This window comes from Pempheris klunzingeri, chromosome 12 (assembly GCF_042242105.1).
Source record: "Pempheris klunzingeri isolate RE-2024b chromosome 12, fPemKlu1.hap1, whole genome shotgun sequence".
In the NCBI taxonomy this organism is placed as follows: Eukaryota; Metazoa; Chordata; class Actinopteri; order Acropomatiformes; family Pempheridae; genus Pempheris; species Pempheris klunzingeri.
In genome coordinates, this window is record NC_092023.1 from 22,373,730 (window position 1) to 22,391,681 (window position 17,952).

The 17,952-nt window shown below is 40.7% G+C and overlaps 1 protein-coding gene across 2 annotated transcripts in view; it reads left to right on the plus strand.

The window, feature by feature from the left end:
• Positions 1-17,952, plus strand: part of piezo1 (piezo type mechanosensitive ion channel component 1 (Er blood group)) — a 92,352-nt gene that overhangs the window by 29,561 nt on the left and 44,839 nt on the right. For both annotated transcript variants that reach the window (XR_011585266.1, XM_070840711.1), the window contains exons 5-12: positions 2,840-3,074; positions 3,226-3,439; positions 11,395-11,566; positions 11,923-12,027; positions 13,886-13,958; positions 15,492-15,595; positions 15,872-15,951; positions 16,230-16,410. Coding sequence is in view for 1 of the 2 variants with exons in the window: in XM_070840711.1 (XP_070696812.1) it covers positions 2,840-3,074; positions 3,226-3,439; positions 11,395-11,566; positions 11,923-12,027; positions 13,886-13,958; positions 15,492-15,595; positions 15,872-15,951; positions 16,230-16,410 (1,164 nt within the window). In the remaining variant the exon portion in view is untranslated. The remainder of the gene's footprint in view (positions 1-2,839; positions 3,075-3,225; positions 3,440-11,394; positions 11,567-11,922; positions 12,028-13,885; positions 13,959-15,491; positions 15,596-15,871; positions 15,952-16,229; positions 16,411-17,952) is intronic.

Here is a 17,952-nt window from a genome sequence, read left to right on the forward strand (position 1 = left end):
GCAAATGTAAATGATTGAATTAAAAACGGTCCAAGTAAGACGGAGTGAATGTAGCGGTAACATGGGCACATGAGCATGGGTAGGGTGACAAGTGTCACAGAATGAGTAATAATAAACGGGGAGAGTAAGCTACAATGGGAGTTTAGCTTCAGTCAGGAGTGGTAACAAGGTATATTGCATTATTTGTCTAACTTAAAAGTTAGCTTATACACAAAATGAAATTGGTTACTCACAGAGTTCACTGTATTAGTTTGCATTTTTGTTTGTTTAATCACTGTTTAGCTCTTACGTTGGTCTATGAACTACAAGAAAGCTGAATAAAAGACATTAGACGGTCAGTCCAGTCTTAAGTACTCATTATAAAGTGACTTAGTGTCCACCTTGATTGGGGCACCACCTCAATAAACAAGGAAAAAGATTTTTATTGATTCAGTTTCATAAAATACTAAACTATCAATTTGGTATTAAGATTAATAATTAACTTAATAACTAAAGCCAAAATTACCACATTGACAGGATTTTAGAGTTCTTGACAGAGTAGAGGTTGGTAGTATTCACTCTTGTACAATATTAAAGAAGACAGCATACAAACAACAACTAAGTGTGACTGGATAACAAACAATAGACAGAAGCAGACAAAGGAAAGCTAAGTGCTGTAGCTGTTAGCTTAGCTTTGTCTCTCAGTTGAGGCCTATTGTAACACTGTATGTGTGAGTGTGTAGATAAAGGTACCAGGTTAGGAGAGGATGGTTAGTCTGTAGACTCTGTGTCTGTGTGAGCAAACTAACATCAACTAAACTTTATGGCTGCACAGTAAACTAGAACACATCACAATAATCTGTGAACATTAACAATTAATAACAAAACAATACAATTAATTAACAAGGTGCATATCTATGTATACAGTAATGCTATGCTATATGTGCCCAGTTAGAGTTTGTTGCCAGTCCTTAAAAGGGAAGAAGAAGGTCCTTCAGTGTGCTGCTTTCTCAGCCTGTTGATGAACCAGGCTAGAAGAAGGTTCTGGTTCTTTGTCCTTGCTGTCCTGGTTGCAGGCTGGAGGAATCCAGTCGCTCCTTTGTTCTTTGCTGGTTAACAGCTTGGTGCTAACTTGCCGGTGTGCTTTTATTGCTCTGAAGATCAGCTGGCAGAGTTTGGGTCATACCTGTTGGCGCTGATAAGCTTGGTTCAGGCAGGGCTTTGTGTCGCTGCCATGAAACAGGTAGTCTGCTCTGGTACAGGCCACACTGAGGCTGGGGCTGGTGGAGGTGCAGCGCTGAACTGGTCTGCAGTAGAGCCCAAGGTGTTACAGAGCTGGACTCTCAGAGGTCCAGAGGAGAGGTGTGAGAGAGCCAACCTGGACTCTCAGGGGAGAGAGAGAGAGAGAGAGAGAGAGAGAGAGAGCAGTGGGGGAGCTCTGGCTTTGTGGCCTGTGGTTGTATGGTCATGTGTCACACACATTGGTCAATGGTGGCTGTAAAGCTGGGTCCAGGGGCCTATATGTGTGAAAACTTAAGAGGAACTGTGGGAAACATGTAGTCTTCACCATTTTCTGGTGGAGGGCCCAACAGTGTCTATAACAAAATCATGTCACTCCATAATATTTAGTCTTTGGCTGCAGCTCTATCAGTGGTGCTGCTCAGTACAGGGAAGCAGACACAGAGCTCCTAATGAATTTGTCTGCAAGTGACCCATGGAAACACAGCATTTCTTGTACAGAATACACCTCAAACAGAAGACATATACAAATATAATTTTGTCATGTTGTGTATGAAAATGTATAGAATTATTAGGAGGGTGCATGCTTAACTTGTACATGTGGGAGTAAAAAATACTATATTTTGCCTTGTATCACTACTTGCTTCCATAATGGTTTCCATAATGTGCATGCACATGCTTCAGAAATTCTATGGAAAATAAATCTAAATGAACTGGATCCCAGTACTTTTGTTGAAGAAATTGTGGATTTCTACTGGTTGACCATGTCATACATATAAGATGTGTTCATGCATCCAGTCTTTTTGCGAAGAAGTGGAATATTCAGCTCTGGTACTGGGTACTTTGTTTCTTTAAATGTACCTTAAAGTGACATATTTAAAGAGCTATATGGCAGCAAGTAAAACATTTTACTAAATGCTAATTACTGCTACTCTTCGTGTAGACTGTTAGATACTGGTACTCTGACATTTTGACAGAATTGTTTCTGATCAGATCACCTGCCTTCTCAGAAATCTGGTGGCAGCTGCTGATAGCTTCATCTTTCTGCCATGTCCAGGCAATGATATTCTCTCTTAAGTCTTTGGACAACTTACTTGACTTACCCATATTTCTAACATGCATCCAAATGTCAGTGTGAACAACCCCCCCAGCCAGTCCAGGTATTTGATGTGTTCTATCAACCTCAGGTGCGTTTGAAACAACACCTCATTTGCAAATGAGTGCTCTTATAGGGGTCCTGTTCAGGGGGTTGAATAATGTTGAGACTGCAGTAATCATTAAAAGACATATTGTTTTGAATTTGGAGAAACCACTTGTGATATTAGTTAGATATTAGTAATCTATTTCAATTGTTCTCGTTTGACTTGTTCATTGAACACAGCTGAAAGTTTGTAAATTTTGCAGTATACCTAATTTGCAATAGGGGTTGAACAATTTTGAGTGCAACTGTAGCTCTAAGGTGTCTCATGGCTACAGCCTGGCCTACATGGAAATACATTTCTGTGTAGTCACTGCACCTGCACTGTCCGTAACTAAAGAAAACCTAAAAAGACTGTAATTTAATGTGTGACTATTCTGTGGATTAGTAACTGTGAGTGTTTTTGTCCCTTTATCACCTCAGCTAGAAGATTATTTAGCAGACAAAACCACAGATGACGAGGAGGAAGATGAGGAGGAAGAGGCATCAGGAGATGGAGATGAAGATGAAGACGAGAGGTCATTACCTGGTGACCCTGACGAGGAGGCTTCCACAGTAACAAGAGCCAAGCAGCTGGCTGAGCGTCTGAAGACCACAGCCTGTAAAGTTCTGAGGGACCTGGGCAGAATTTTGGCCATCAGTCTACTGGCTTTGGCTGGTAAGATCGGTCACCTTGTCAACTTTCCACAAAATTTCACAACACAAGAAGCTGCAGACGCTGAAAAAAAAGTTTGAGCGCACTGATATGAGTGTCTGCCTGTGACATGTTGAATGTTTGCCTCTTACATTTCATTCGTTTCCCTTGCCAGGCATCACACTGCCATCTGCTTTCTCAGCCATCTACTTCTTGCTTTTTATTGGCATGTGCACATGGTGGGCGTGCCACCTTCCCATCAGTCACCTGGGTTTCAATGCAGTGTGTGTGATGGTGGGCTTCTTCACCTCTGGTCACATGGTTTGTCTGTACCTGTACCAGAGTCTGCTAGCCCAAGCCCTGTTCCCTCCACACAGTCTCTGGGCCAGGTAAGACTGCAGCACACTGTAATGCAGAATTTTCATTCATTTACATAAAACAATATGTCATCATGAAGCAAGACTGTCCTATCTATCTATCTATCTATCTATCTATCTATCTATCTATCTATCTATCTATCTATCTATCTATCTCTATCTCTATCTCTATCTCTATCTCTCTATCTCTCTCTATCTCTATCTCTATCTATCCATCCATCCATCCATCCATCCCAGAGTATTTATTCTGCGTTCTAAGTTTGTGCCTGCATTGCTCCGCAGCAGCTATGACCTTTAATTACAAAGCAGGTCAAATTTTGTATGAACAAGTCTGCTGAGAAATAATTTAAAAGTAAGTGAGGGTAACAGATCAGTTCATGTTGAGCTCTGCAGGTGCTGGATGAGTATAGGTTTGCAAACAGATCCTGTGCGGTTGGGAAATAACTCATAATAATGTTTTTACTAGCATGCTTTATTTGTGCATGGCATAGATAGATTATTCTGTGGTACTTGGATTGTTAGGTATTTTCTATTTTGGAAGTACCAGCAGAGGACCCAAGTGATTGTTAAAGGGCATTTTACTAACTAATTATCTGGATATTCATCAACGTGGAGAACCCAATGTGCAGAGCAGCTGCACTAATCCAGATGGCTTAAAAAAGAAGTCAGATTGTATGGAAATCGATGATAAAAATACAATATTTGTCACGCGATTTATCACCTCAGTAAACACTATCCTAATGATTTTATGGTCTCAATCGCTAGTTTCAAGGCTCTGGCTCCATTGCCAAGATGGCGACAATCATAAAACCAAGACACTTCAAAACAGCAGTCACATCACAGTGACTACACCCACCTCTTTTATACAGTCTGTGAGTACGACACGCATACTGCATACCTAGTTCCAATTAATATGCGCACTACACATTTATGAAAAAATGTTTCATGTGGGTTGCAAATGTGGTTTACATGGAGATAAAACTTACGTTACAAAAAATTTACAAAAATTAGAAATGCCAAAGTGAAAAAAAGGTGAACACCGTACAGCACTACAACTGCATTATGTATGTCAATATCACAGAATATCATATATAATGAGGTATATTGTGGGTATAGTATAGTACATGATAAAAGTTTGTGGTATAAATAGTATAGTATAGCATAGTATAATATAATATAAATAATATGCTGCATTTAATATAATGTATTACAAAATATATCAAAACATAGCAATCAGTCCAATAGACAACAGAGAGGGAGAGTAGTATGAAGGACAGCGAAGTGGGTGACTGCTGTAGAGGACAAGCTGAGGAAATGATGCGAGAGTGAGGCGAGAACAGGTGCTTGGGAAATGTCAAGAACTCCCTCAGCACCAGTGGCACAGTCTGACCAGTCAGAACCTCAGCTGGCTCATTAGAAAGGCATGGGTGGGGTCAGCAGGAGGTCCCAAAACATGCAGCCCCGGACCAAGATGAGGGTAGTTACCAAGTAACAATAAACACCGCACAGCTTCAGAGGACAAGCACACAGCCCCTGATTGGTCAGATGCTGTTTTTCTGAACTTGTCTATTAAAAGACCTTCACTCCAATGCTGCTTTTGGGGCTTCTTTGCACACAGGTGGACCATTCTTTTTGATGGGGTTCTTTTCTTGATCACCAGTGTGACGTGCCCATCTTGTCCTTTCTGCTACACCACCACCTTAGGCCGTTAGATTTTCTGCTTCACACCTCTACAGCTCTGAAGCAAGTGTCTCCTTTCTAGTAGTTTTAGAAACTAAATTGGCCTCCGTTATCAAACAAATTCTAAATTCATTACAGCTTTTACCAGCTGCTTCTAGTGATAGTAATTCGGGTGTTTTGATACATTCATTAATCCACTGCATACTACCCTTGTGTGTGTAGGTAGTATTTTTGTTGTTGTTGTCTGTTAGTTGTTGAGGTAATAAAAGGTCTGTAAATATACATTTTCCTGAATTTTCTTTGGCTTAATTTTATGTATGCATCTAAGTCCTGTTTTCTGGGGTTTTCAAGTTGTTCCCGGCACTATTTTTTTCAGTGTTTTATGGCTTGACCACCAATGCAGTAATTTGTTAATCATTAAAACAAAGCACAAATACCACATGCCAGAGAGAGAGAATCCCACAGAATCCTGCAAAGCTGTGTTGATGAGTTTAAAATGAGGTCCACTGTTGGGGATTATGCCAGAGATTGGCAAAGACTATATGTTGGGGATTGTCACTGGGTGTGCAATATTATCCTCCTCCTCTGTTATCCTCCTCACCACAGTCTTTCATCCTCTAGTCAAGTCTACAGAAAGACCATGCAAAGGGCAGGTCATGATATCTAAGCTATAGCAACCACCGGCAGTGGCCTTCATGGACTGCAACATGATTACAACTCGGCTGGGGCAACGGATACGTGACATAGGCATACTGGAGCAGGGCAAGCGTGCAGGAGAGAAGGGACCTTGTTCAGACAGAAGTCAGGCCAGATGAAAGCAGACCCCAGAAGATGCCTCATCTTTCTAGGAGATTACTGTTACATCTCTCATGCAGGATTTATTAATCTGATCTAAAAGCACAAGGAATATCATCATGCTTGAGCCGATGGTCTTGTGGGAAGAGAGGATGGAGGAAGCCTTTGAGTTTTGTAAGTGTAGTGAGAAGCAGCAAAACAAGAGAGCCCTCATCCTGAGCCAGGAGCAGCATAACCACTGTGTATAGGTAAAGTCAGAAATAAGAGGAATCCAATGTTGTTAAATGTTTTGTGTAAGACTGATGTGGAGAGCAGTGAGAGCCTGATCAGCTATGACTTTAAAATAGTCCATTATAAAGGGCTGCTCTGGTGTCGGGGAGCACTCATCTGGGACTGTAACCCAGGAAGGAATAGTTGCATGCATTTTTTTCATGTGATCTTTATTTTCACTGGACAGTCAGGAAATGTATTTTCAAGTATGTTGGATTGAAAGAATTGCATTGCAGTGATGTGCACAGACATTTCGAGGGGCGTGTGCTCTAACCTGAACAAGGGCAAACCCCCTTCTTCCTTAGAACTCCCTGAGAAGGAGACTTTTCCTGTGGTCCGATGGGAGTACACAGACACCCTGCCCCACTATGCCGTCTCCCACGGAGCATGAAAGAAAACAGAAAGGGAATGTGTGAGTTAGAGCAGAGGAATGTAAGTAGAGTGTTATTTCTGGACAGTAATTGTCTGGAATGACAAGCAAGCAGTGGATGCTTCGTCAATTACCTCACCTAATCAGCTTAACTGTAGAATCATTTATGAGCAGTGCAGTATTCCACTGTGATGTATGATCTCTCTCCCTCTCCCTCTCTGTAGCTGTCTTATCCGTCATCACCACACTTCTTGCACTTCTAGGTCTTTGTCAGTATCGCCTAACCAGCTGTCATCTGTGTGGGATACTGAGCTGATGAAATGAAAAAGAGATGGGAGTTGTGGTAGAGGTGTATAACCTCAGTGATATAAATGGGGTGGAGAAAATAATAGAAACATTTGTCAGTAGAACACAATACAATTTAATAGCACCACAAGCGTTTCCTGGTAGAGTGGATGTGGTGAATGATGAATGGTTGGGACTCAGAGTGAGCAAGTGTGTATGTGTTAGTAAGTGTAAATGCATGTGTGTCAGTATATATGTGTGTGTGTGTATACAGTACTGAGCAAAGGTTTTAGGCAGGTTTGAATGCTGTAAAGTAAGAATGCTTTCAAAAATATAAAATTTAATTGTTTATTTTTATCAATTTACAAAATGCAAAGTGAGCAAACAGAAGAAAAATCTAAATCAAATCAATATTTAGTGTGACCACCCTTTGTCTTGAGACAGCATTAGTCCTTCTAGGTACACTTGCACACAGTTTTTGAAGGAACTCGACTGGTAGGTTGTTCCAAACATCCTAGAGAACTAACCACAGATCTGTGGATGTAAACTGCCTCAAATCCTTCTTTAATCCCAGACAGACTCGATGATGTTGAGATTAAGGCTCTGTGGGGGCCACACCATCACTTCCAGGACTCTTTGTTCTTCTTCACGGTGAAGATAGCTCCTGATGACATTGGCTGCATGTTTGGTGTCGCTGTCCTAGTGCAGAATAGATTTGGGGCCAATCAGACGCCTCCCTGATGGTATTGATGATGGATTAGTATCTGCCTGTATTTCTCAGCATTGAGGACACCATTAATCCTGACCTAATCTGCAACTCCATTTGCAGAAATGCAGCCCCAAACTTGTAAGGAACCTCCACCATGCTTCACTATTGCCTGCAGACACTTATTATTATATTGCTCTCCAGCCCTTCGGTGAACAAACTGCCCTCTGCTACAAACAAATAATTTTGACTCATCAGTCCAGAGCACCTGCTGCACCCCAGTTCCGATGTTTTTGTGTATAGTTGAGTCACTGGGCCATGTTTCCACATCAGAAGCATGGCTTCTTGGGCGCAATTCTGCTATGACGAGCATTTCAGGCCAGACTTCTCCGGACAGTAGATTGGTGTACCTGTGTCCCACTGGTTTCTGTAGGTCAGAGCTGATGTCACTGCTGGACATCTTCCGACTTCGAAGGGAAGTAAACATAATGTGTCTGCCATCTGCTGCACTAATTTTCCTTGGCCGACCACTACGGACTCTACGGTCCTCAACGTTGCCCATTTACTTGTGCTTCTTCAAAAGAGCAAGAACAGCACATGTTGAAACCCCAGTTTGCTTTCAAATCTTTGCCTGGGAGAGACAGATATGCTCAGTCTTGCCATAGTGTATGACCGGTGACATGACACTGTCTTCCACAACCTCACCTTGGTAGCAGAGTTTGGCTGTTCCTCATCCAATTTTAAGCCTCCTGCAAAGCTGTTTCTGTTTCAGTTAATGGATTTGTTTCAACCTACATATGAAATTGATGATCATTAGCACCTATTTGGTATGATTGGTTAATTATACACCTGAGTATGACACAAAATCCCTGACTCTGTGCAAGTGTACCTCAAAGAATTGATGCTGTGTTGAAGGCACAGGGTGGTCACACCAAATATTGATTTAATTTATTGACTTTTTTTCTGTTCACTCTGTTCATTATATTTTTAAAAGCATTCTTACTTTACAACATTTCTTCACTCCTGGCTAAGACTGTCTATATGTGTATATGTATATATGCCATGTGGGTCAGAGTATCGTCAAATAATCTGTAATTCATAAGTCACATGGTTTTTGGTTTCAAAACCAAACCTAAAACGACGGTACTATTATACTGCAGGTGGGCAGACCTGAAGCTGAAGTAAAGTGTAGCAAATTCAAAATAAAAGCCAAGAGGGTAGAATAGCCATTCTATAAAAGTGTAACATTATGCAAGGGCCACAATTAGTCACAATTCCCACAGTTTTTGAAGTAATTATGAACGACTCAATGTGTTCATAGACTTCCATTTCACCTCCTTGGATGTTTCAGAGATCAGCACGATGTCTGGTCTAAGGGGGTCTCCATGATGTTTTCCAGGAATCTGAGCTGCTTTCCCAGGCCCATCCGTAGCTTCCAGGCTGATCAAGGGAGGCCCTCCAGGGCTCTTGGTAGGGGTTTTGGTCAGTTCGCTGGATTCCCCGTATTGGAGTACCATGAACTCCTCACTAAGGCTGCTGATGGGCAGGCTCAGCTTGTTCCTGTTAACATACAGGGTGATACTGCTCAAGCTCCTTGGCAACCCCAACACCTTCAGAGGGGACAGCTGATTCCTCTCTCAAGCCGCTCCACAGTGGGCAGTGAGAATTCATACACCAGCAGAGGCCATAACACTCTTGGTAGTATACCTTGCTGGTATATGCAGCCTTTAAATTGTCCTGTTAGACCTGTAATGGAATGTGCAAAATACTGAAGAAAGATACAGTATGTGAAAGTGCCATGCGTTCTACAGGATGTGTCCTGGCCGGTTTAAATCAGTTCTGCAGATGACCCCCACTATCCTATGGCAATAAAAAGACAACGCCTGTTGGGCTTCTCTGAGCTTCTCTAACAGACTGCATGACCACTCTGCTACTGTTTGCTCCTCTTTGCAAAGAATAAAACCCACAAAGACAGTTTTGGTGGTCATTCAGAAATATTTTTTTCCAGGACAGACCTGACTTGTCTACAGCTGTCAACCACCCTTCCAGGTCTTTGTTTCCTGTCTTGATGGAAGCAACATCTTTAAGCGTGGAGTCAAGTTTTTTAGTGACCATTGGGATGCGGGTACCTCTGTGTGAGAGGTGGAACCGGTCTGTCATCTTCCCTTTCTTCAGAACCAAGGACCTGGATTTTGCTGGCTTTGGCAACGGCTTTTTTCCATTTTTGTTTTGAAACAAAAAACAGATTTACAGTTCTGTTTTCTGTTCCAAAACCGAATTGAAAAAATGTTGCTTTTTGCCAGTGGGTGGAAGTGTCAAAATTCAAAATAAAAGCCTAGAGGATTGAATGGCCATTCTAAAAAAGTGTAACATAGAGCAAGCACATGATCTACGCCACAGTATACATAGATAGATAGATAGATAGATAGATAGATAGATGTTAGTAGATAGATGATAGTCTATGTAATATATTACTACACAATAGATTACACAAAACTTGTCCATTCCCTATGCAGACCCTGATAATAGCCAAACACACAATCATAATTTTCAAAAACGTTACATTAAGCGTGGTCCGAATGACAGATTCAAAGTGTGCAGCAGTCAGGCCTGGTTATTGGTGTTATCGGCAGACTCTTGTTGACCACAACATAAAGCGAGACCGCTACCAGTTTGAGAGCGAACCAAAAAATGCTCACAGGTAGCACACCTAACATTACCCATCAGCACTCCCGTCACACTCAATGTGGCCATGAGCTAAGATATGAGGATTATGTTCTTTGACTTTGAGTGCTTTCAACACCATCCAACCTTCCAGGCTTAGAAACAAGCTCAAAATGATGCCCCACAGTCCGTCAGGCTGGGGAAATGCGTCTCTGGGACGGTGGTGAGCAGCACAAGGGGCTCCACAGGGGACTGTTCTGTCTCAGAGTTATATTTAAAGTCTGATGTGTACAGGGTGAACAGGACCTGAGTCCTGCCACACATCCAGAAATATTCGACACAGCTATTATGGCATGTGTGAGGAAGGAACAGGAAGGGGAGTGTAGGGACCTGGTGAGACCCTTTAGTGACTGACAGGAGAAGAACGGCCTCCTACTGAACACCTCCAAGTACAAGGGGGGATGGTCATGGACTTTTGCAGGTCTAAGCCCTCACCTCACCAAGTCGGCATTCAAGGAAAGTACACTAAGGTACTAAGGTGGTACAACCAGATTCTGTACAACAGACAGAGTCTGTCTGTCTGTCTGTCTGTCTGTCTGTCTGTCTATCTATCTATCTATCTATCTATCTATCTATCTATCTATCTATCTATCTATCTATCTATCTATCTATCTATCTATCTATCTATCTATCTATCTATCTATCTATCTATCTATCTATCTATCTATCTATCTATCTATCACCAAATGGTCATTCAATCCTCTTGGCTCTTGTCTTGAATTTTGACACTTCACTTCCGCTTCTGGTTCGCCCACCGGCAAAAAGCAAAAAAGTCGTTTTTTGTGTGGAAACAAAAACCATGTGACCTCCGTTTGAGACCTGTAGTTCTTCAATCAAAAACAAATAATGACAAAAGGAATTGTCAAGAACAATTTTTTTTGACACAAAAAAAGATTTTACGTTTTTAAATTACAAATGAATTACCTGATCATCTGATGGTACTCTGACCCAGATATGTGTGTGTGTGTGTGTTATTAGTTACTTATTAGAGAGCAGTTTGTCACAGTAGCTTACTAGTGTTTATAATGGAGCCTGTTTGAAATAAAAGTATTGAAATTGACAGCAGATGATTAAAACATAATTCATGCATTTCATGTCATGTTCATTAAGTATTTCTTTATCTCTGTACCTGTCTAGACTCTTTGGTCTGAAGGACATCATCATACCAGGAAACTGTTCCTCGCCCTATGTCCTCACCCTTAATGCTGATCATGATTGGCCAGTTTATGTCAACCCAGGAATACTGTTCCTCCTCTACATTACCATAGCAACTGTTCTCAAGACAGGATGTCATGGAACACCTAACCAGGTATCTGCTACTTTTTCTTTATTGGTCCAGACTGAAATGTTTCCATGACAGTGATAGTGTTGGAATTTTTTGAAACATTGGTAATTGTATCATGGTCATGATGGTGCCAGGGTATGATTACATGCTTTGAGCTACTTTTTTCTGGGTGTTAGCTGTTTACTCTAGGTTTAGGTTTAGTTTACTCTCTAGGATTCTAGGATTCTAGGATTCTAGAATCCCCACATGAGCAACTACTGTCATCAAGACTCTCCAAACAATCACAACTTTTGCCCAATGATTGTAGTATTTTTTTCATGTCAAAAGGCTGTCAATTTTGATATGTGTTTCTTCTCAAATGCTGTATTTGTATTCAACAGGTTGAGGAGGAGCAGCAGCATGAGAAAAGGGAAGACTTAAGGGAGGAGATGGTGGAGTTGACGTCACGGAATCAACAGAAAGATAATTATGACAATGACACACAGGTAAATATCAATTTCTTTGCTTCAGCCCAAGAAATAAAAATGAATTGTCAGCTGAAATTAAATAGCTGCTACTGTATACAGATCCACTCCATTCCTGGAATTTCATGGTTTTCTGCATTCATTTGCCATAAAATGTGATCTGATCTTCATATAAGTCAAGGGGACTGACAAATATAATGTGCCTAAAATAATAACACAAAACAATTCTGATCTTTCATGTCTTTATTAATAACAACCATAAAAACTTCATAGTGCTAGTGGAAAAAGTATGTGAACCCTTGAGTTAATGACCTCAAAAAAGCTAATTGGAGTCAGGTGTTAGCATACCTGGAGTCTTGTTAAGTAAAGGAGTTTGGAGGTGTGGACTAGAGCTACTTTGACTGATAAAAACCACTCAAACTTTTTGAGTTTTCTCCGCACAAGAAGAATACGCTTATGTGAGCCTTGCCTCGCCAAAAAGAGCTTTCAGAGGATCTACAATAAAGAATTGTTGATTTACATAAAGCTGGAAAGGGTTACAAAGTGATATCAAAGACTTTAGAAATTCACCAGTCTACAGTCTACAAATGGAGACACTAAGATTGAACTATTTGGAAAGAACACGCAGCACTACATCTGTTAAAAAGGGCACTGCATATCATCATGAAAACATCATCCCAACTGTAAAGTATGGTGGAGGAAACATCATGATTTGGGCCTGTTTTGCTGCATCAGGGCCTGGCCAGCTTGCAATCATTGAGGGGAAGATGAATTCCCAAGTGTATCAAAAAATTCTTCAGAATAATGTGAGAATGTCTGTACGTTAGCTGAAACTCTGTAGAAGTTGGGTGATGCAGCAGGACAATGACCCAAAACAGAGCAAGTCCACAACAGAATGGCTTCAGAAAAACAAAATCTGCCTTTTGGAGTGAAGTCAGAGCCCAGACCTCAACCCAATGGAGATGCTACAGAATGACTTGAAGAGACACATGAGAGGTCCACAGAATATGACAGAGCTAAAGCAGTTCTGCCAGGAAGAATGGGCTAAAATCCCTCCTGAACGATGTGCAGGTCTGATCCACAGCTACAGGAAGCGCCTGGTTGAGGTTATTGCTGCCAAAGGGGGGTCAAACAGTTATTAATTCTAAGTGTTCACTTACTTTTTCCACTACCATTTTGAATGTTGAATGGGCGTGTTCAATAAAGACATGAAAGATCAGAATTTTTTTTGCGTTATTATTTTAGGCACATTAGATTAGTCAATCCCCTTGACTTAGATGAAGATCAGATCACATTTTATGGCAAATTAATGCAGAAAACCATGAAATTCCAAAAGGTTCACATACTTTTTCTTGCCACTGTATTTAATGTTCTGTGTTCTGTAGGTGAGAGTTACTCCTCTGTCTACAGTCATGTCCCACCTGCTTTTTACCATAGCAGCTTTTTACCTCACCGGGTGAAATATGGTCGGCTGCACTATCAGACACAACACAAAAAAATCAAGGATAACAAGAAGAGAAGAGTAGCAAAGTTCCCTTGTTATTTACATGCATAAAAAAACATGTTGCTGACACTACTGGGGGCGGAGCTTGTGGTCCATTGCAGGGCAGAGCCCGTGGTTAGGGCATGGTGCCAAAGGATGCAGGACTGTTGTTTGTTGTAGCTTAAGAAAGCTATTGTGAATTCTCTTCAAAAATGTGGTCTTTTGACATGGTCAAATTAAATTTGACCATATTAAGTAACTATAATGAAAATATAATGCAATTGCTTCATATTCATCATGTCAAGTAGAATGAATAGATCAAGTCCCATCCTTTGATAAAGCTGTTTAATGTTGAATGTATCTCAAAGTGTATGTATGTGGTGTTCTCTGTTTCAGCTCATGCTCCTTTCAATGGGAACACAAGGCAGCAGAGAAGAACCTGTGGCTGGAGAGAGTCAGCCAGATCTAGGTATCAAATATTTTCTCTGTTTTTTCTCTGGCCACAAAACCATTCTTGTTGAAAATGACAAACTCTATATACACTGATATTATCACATTTTATGAGGCTAGCTTGTTTCCTGTTCTCCCAGTGTGTGAGAGAAGCACCTTCATGTTGCCACAGCTACAGAAAAGTGCATTATGCCATTAGGGGTCGTTTGAGTTATAATCTTATTATATTATTGTATTATTGTTGAATGAGTTAACACAATTACGGCTGAACCTATGTCCCACAGATGAAAGCCCTTACATTTGCAATATTCAAACCGGGTGTTGAGTTAGCATTCCCGAGAAAAATCTCGATGCACACGATGCTGTTTGGGTCTCTCTTCAAGGGAAATTACCACTTATCGCCATAGGCGCTGTGATTGTTACTTCAAGTTACTTTATTCAGCCTTAAAGTGCCTGGATAACCTCAGGTTTCAGCATAAGAGTCATGGAAAGAACGTTTGTTGGGTTCTACTATTTCACACTTGTCATAGAGCTAAGCCAAATACATCGCTAGAAAGCTGACGGCCTTGAGAGTAACATAGATCAGTATGAAGATTCTGTGTGACTCCTGTGTAATACTAACCTTTGAACCTTGACCTTGGTGCATCTTTGAAGGCTTTGAAGACATAAGGAGCTACACACATGGGACTGACTGTTAAAGAGAGCTCTTATCAAAAGCTTCAAAAACTACAATGCCCTAGATTTTACACAAATCAGCACCACAGTTGTAGTTGTTACGGTCGCAAATAGGTTCATTAAAAGTAAAATATAAATAAAATATATATATATATGTGTGTGTGTGTGTGTGTATATATGTACTGAATATATTCTGAACTAGTAATTGCATTGCAACTAGATGCTCTATGCTGAGAAAATTAGATTTTTGTTGGTTCATGTCAGATATTAAAGCTACTATTCTAGAAAATTAGGTTTGGATTGGCAGTTCTTACAGTTTACAAAGTAGGGTTGTAAAAAGATACATGTATTGGATATATTAAATATCTGGTGCAGCCGAATTAGTAATAACACTGCATCTAGATGATCTATTTTATGAAATATTTAAGACAAAGCTTTTTTGGGAAGGACTTGGTGGTCAAGCAGCAAGCTGCCCCCATTGAGCAGAGTCCTGGAGATAGAAGATCAGCAAGTCTGCTCTGAGCAGATTACACTGTCAGTGGCCCGTGAGAAAGAGAGAGAACAATGGACTGACCGATACTTTTATTGACCTAATGATGTCGTGGGTCATGTGCCATATATTGACCAGCAGTAGCTGAAAACTGGTTTCAGGCCTGGGGTTCACACTCAGAAGTCTGTGTGATTGGAGCCATTTTGTTGTCAAAACAAACAAACATGATCCCACCATTTTGTAATTATATTATTATATTATATAATAATTATGGAGTACCAACATCAGATATGATGATTTGAGCATGTTATGTTTCTTGATGATCTTCCTCCATTGGTTTATGCTTATGTCTTGTAATGTGCTGCATGATGTATGTATTGTTTGCAGGTGTTAGTGATGCCCCCAGTGGCCAACAGAGTGAAAGTCCATTTTTCATGCTTGGAAGGGTGGTCATGCAGCAAAGCTACGTCTGTGCTCTCATTGCCATGATGGTAACTATTAGACTAAATCATAATTTTCTACATCTATAAAATGACCTAAGACCAATATAGCGTAGGCCTAATTTGCTATTTCACCCTTCAAGTAACAGACACATAACACACGTGAACTTAATTAGTTCTGATCGCAGATTGGTTTTGGCATCTTTGTTGTGTTATGTTGATAGATTCTGTGAACTTATATTAACAGCATACTAAAACATCTTCACAATATGGATATTACAGACCATTATTGTTCCTATTCTCATGTGCTCTTCCCATGTTGTTCAGGTTTGGAGCATCACATACCACAGCTGGCTGACCTTTGTGCTGCTGCTGTGGGCTTGTCTCATCTGGATCCTGCGTGCCAGGTAAATGGTAAATGGGAATGGTTTGTAATGGTATTGCACCCTTCTAATCTTTTCGACCACTGAAAGTGCTGTAACACTGTATTCACATTCACCGAAACCACTCACTGACAAGGGCTAGTATGCAAGGTGTTGGCATGCTTATCATGGGGAAAGTAACCATTCACACACATTCACACATAACACGTGTGGATTTAACAGGCTACATTATGACTGAAGTCACTATGATGTGTGGTTTCAGGGTTTTGAACTGAATTCAGTCAGCTGTCCATTTTTTACAGACGGCATGCAGCCACGCTGTGCTCTCCATTCATCCTGCTCTATGGCCTGGCTCTGTGCTGTCTGCAGTATGTGTGGGCCATGGAGCTTCAGCCTGAACTGCCAACCACTGTGGGAACAATGAGCCTGAGACAGCTGGGACTGGACAGAGCCCAATATCCTTGTCTAAGACTGGGAGCCTTGGTAAGCTTAGAGCATAGATACTGGGTTGATGATGAAGTTAAGTTAAGCACAACAAACAGCAACCAAAATAATAACAGCAACTATAATACTGACAAAGGGAATATGACTAATAATAATAATGATAATAATGATCAATATGGTAACAGTGAAAAACATGACAATAGTTAATATTTTAATAATAATAGTACGACTAATATTGGTATAAAGTGTCGGTGGCTGACGATCCTCAGCAGTGATTCATGAAGCCAGAGAACCACAGCAGCAGAACCAGGACCAGGATCCACAGGAACCTGAGAGTTAGTACCAAGTTAGTAACAGACATTAAAGAGACATGAAGCATAAGGATGGAGAGGAAGAGGAAGAGAGAGGAGCTCAGTGCATCATGGGAGTCCCCTGGCAGTCTAGGCCTGTAGCAGCATAACTAGGGTCTGGTCCAAGGTCTGATCCAGCCCTAAACTATAAGCTTTATCAAAAAGGAAGGTTTTTAGTCTACTCTTAAATGTAGAGAGGGTGTCTGCCCCCCCGAACCCAGACTGGAAGGAGATTCCACAGGAGAGGAGTCTGATAGCTGAAAGCTCTGGCTCCATCACTACTTTAGAGGACTTTAGGAACCACCAGTAGGCCTGAAGATATGATGGAGCCTGACCATTAAGAACCTTGTAGGTGAGGAGAAGGATTTTAAACTCTATTTAATCTATCTATCTAATTAATGGAGCGCTTCCTGATAATATTACCCAGAAGAAGTATAACGTAAATAACATTGGTCCAAGCACTGAACCTTGTGGAACTCCATGTCTAACTTTAGTGTGGATGGAGGACTCATTGTTAACATGTACAAACTGAAATTGATCTGATAAATAAGACTTAAACTTTCTTAATGTGGTTCCTTTTATGCCAGTGAACTGTTCCAGTCTCTGTAATAAGATGTGATGGTCAATGGTGTCAAACGCAGCACTCAGATCAAACAAGACCAGTACAGAGAGAAGTCCTCTGTCTGATGCTATAAGGAGAGCTGTTTTTATTTTCTTCTATTAATGAGGAGTAATAGGCAGCTCTGGCATTACAGAGGGCCTTCCTACAGGTTTTCAGATTCCTATAATTTGGTGACACACCATATCCTTTCAAGTTTTTGCAAATTTTGCTTAAGTTTGCGGGTCTGGGAATTACACCAAAGAGCTTGTCTCTATTCTATTGTATTGAGACATGGCATTTGCTTAAATGCTGATGAAATCACTTACTTAAATTTTGCAACAGTACTATCAGATAGGGATCTAGTTAAGACATTTTTATCAAACGATGCATAGTCTAGTAACAGGAAATCAAATGTTATTAGGTAATCGTCCGATAAAATAGAGTTTTGTGGAAAGACTGTTCGCTGTTCAGTTTCAACACCATATGCCAGAACAAGGTCAAGGGTGTGGTTAAAGCAGTGAGTGGGTTCATTTACACTGAGAGAAGTCAATTAAGTCCAATAATGAGATAAAAACAGTGCTCAGACCATCATTATCATCATCCACATGAATATTAAAGTCACCTACTATA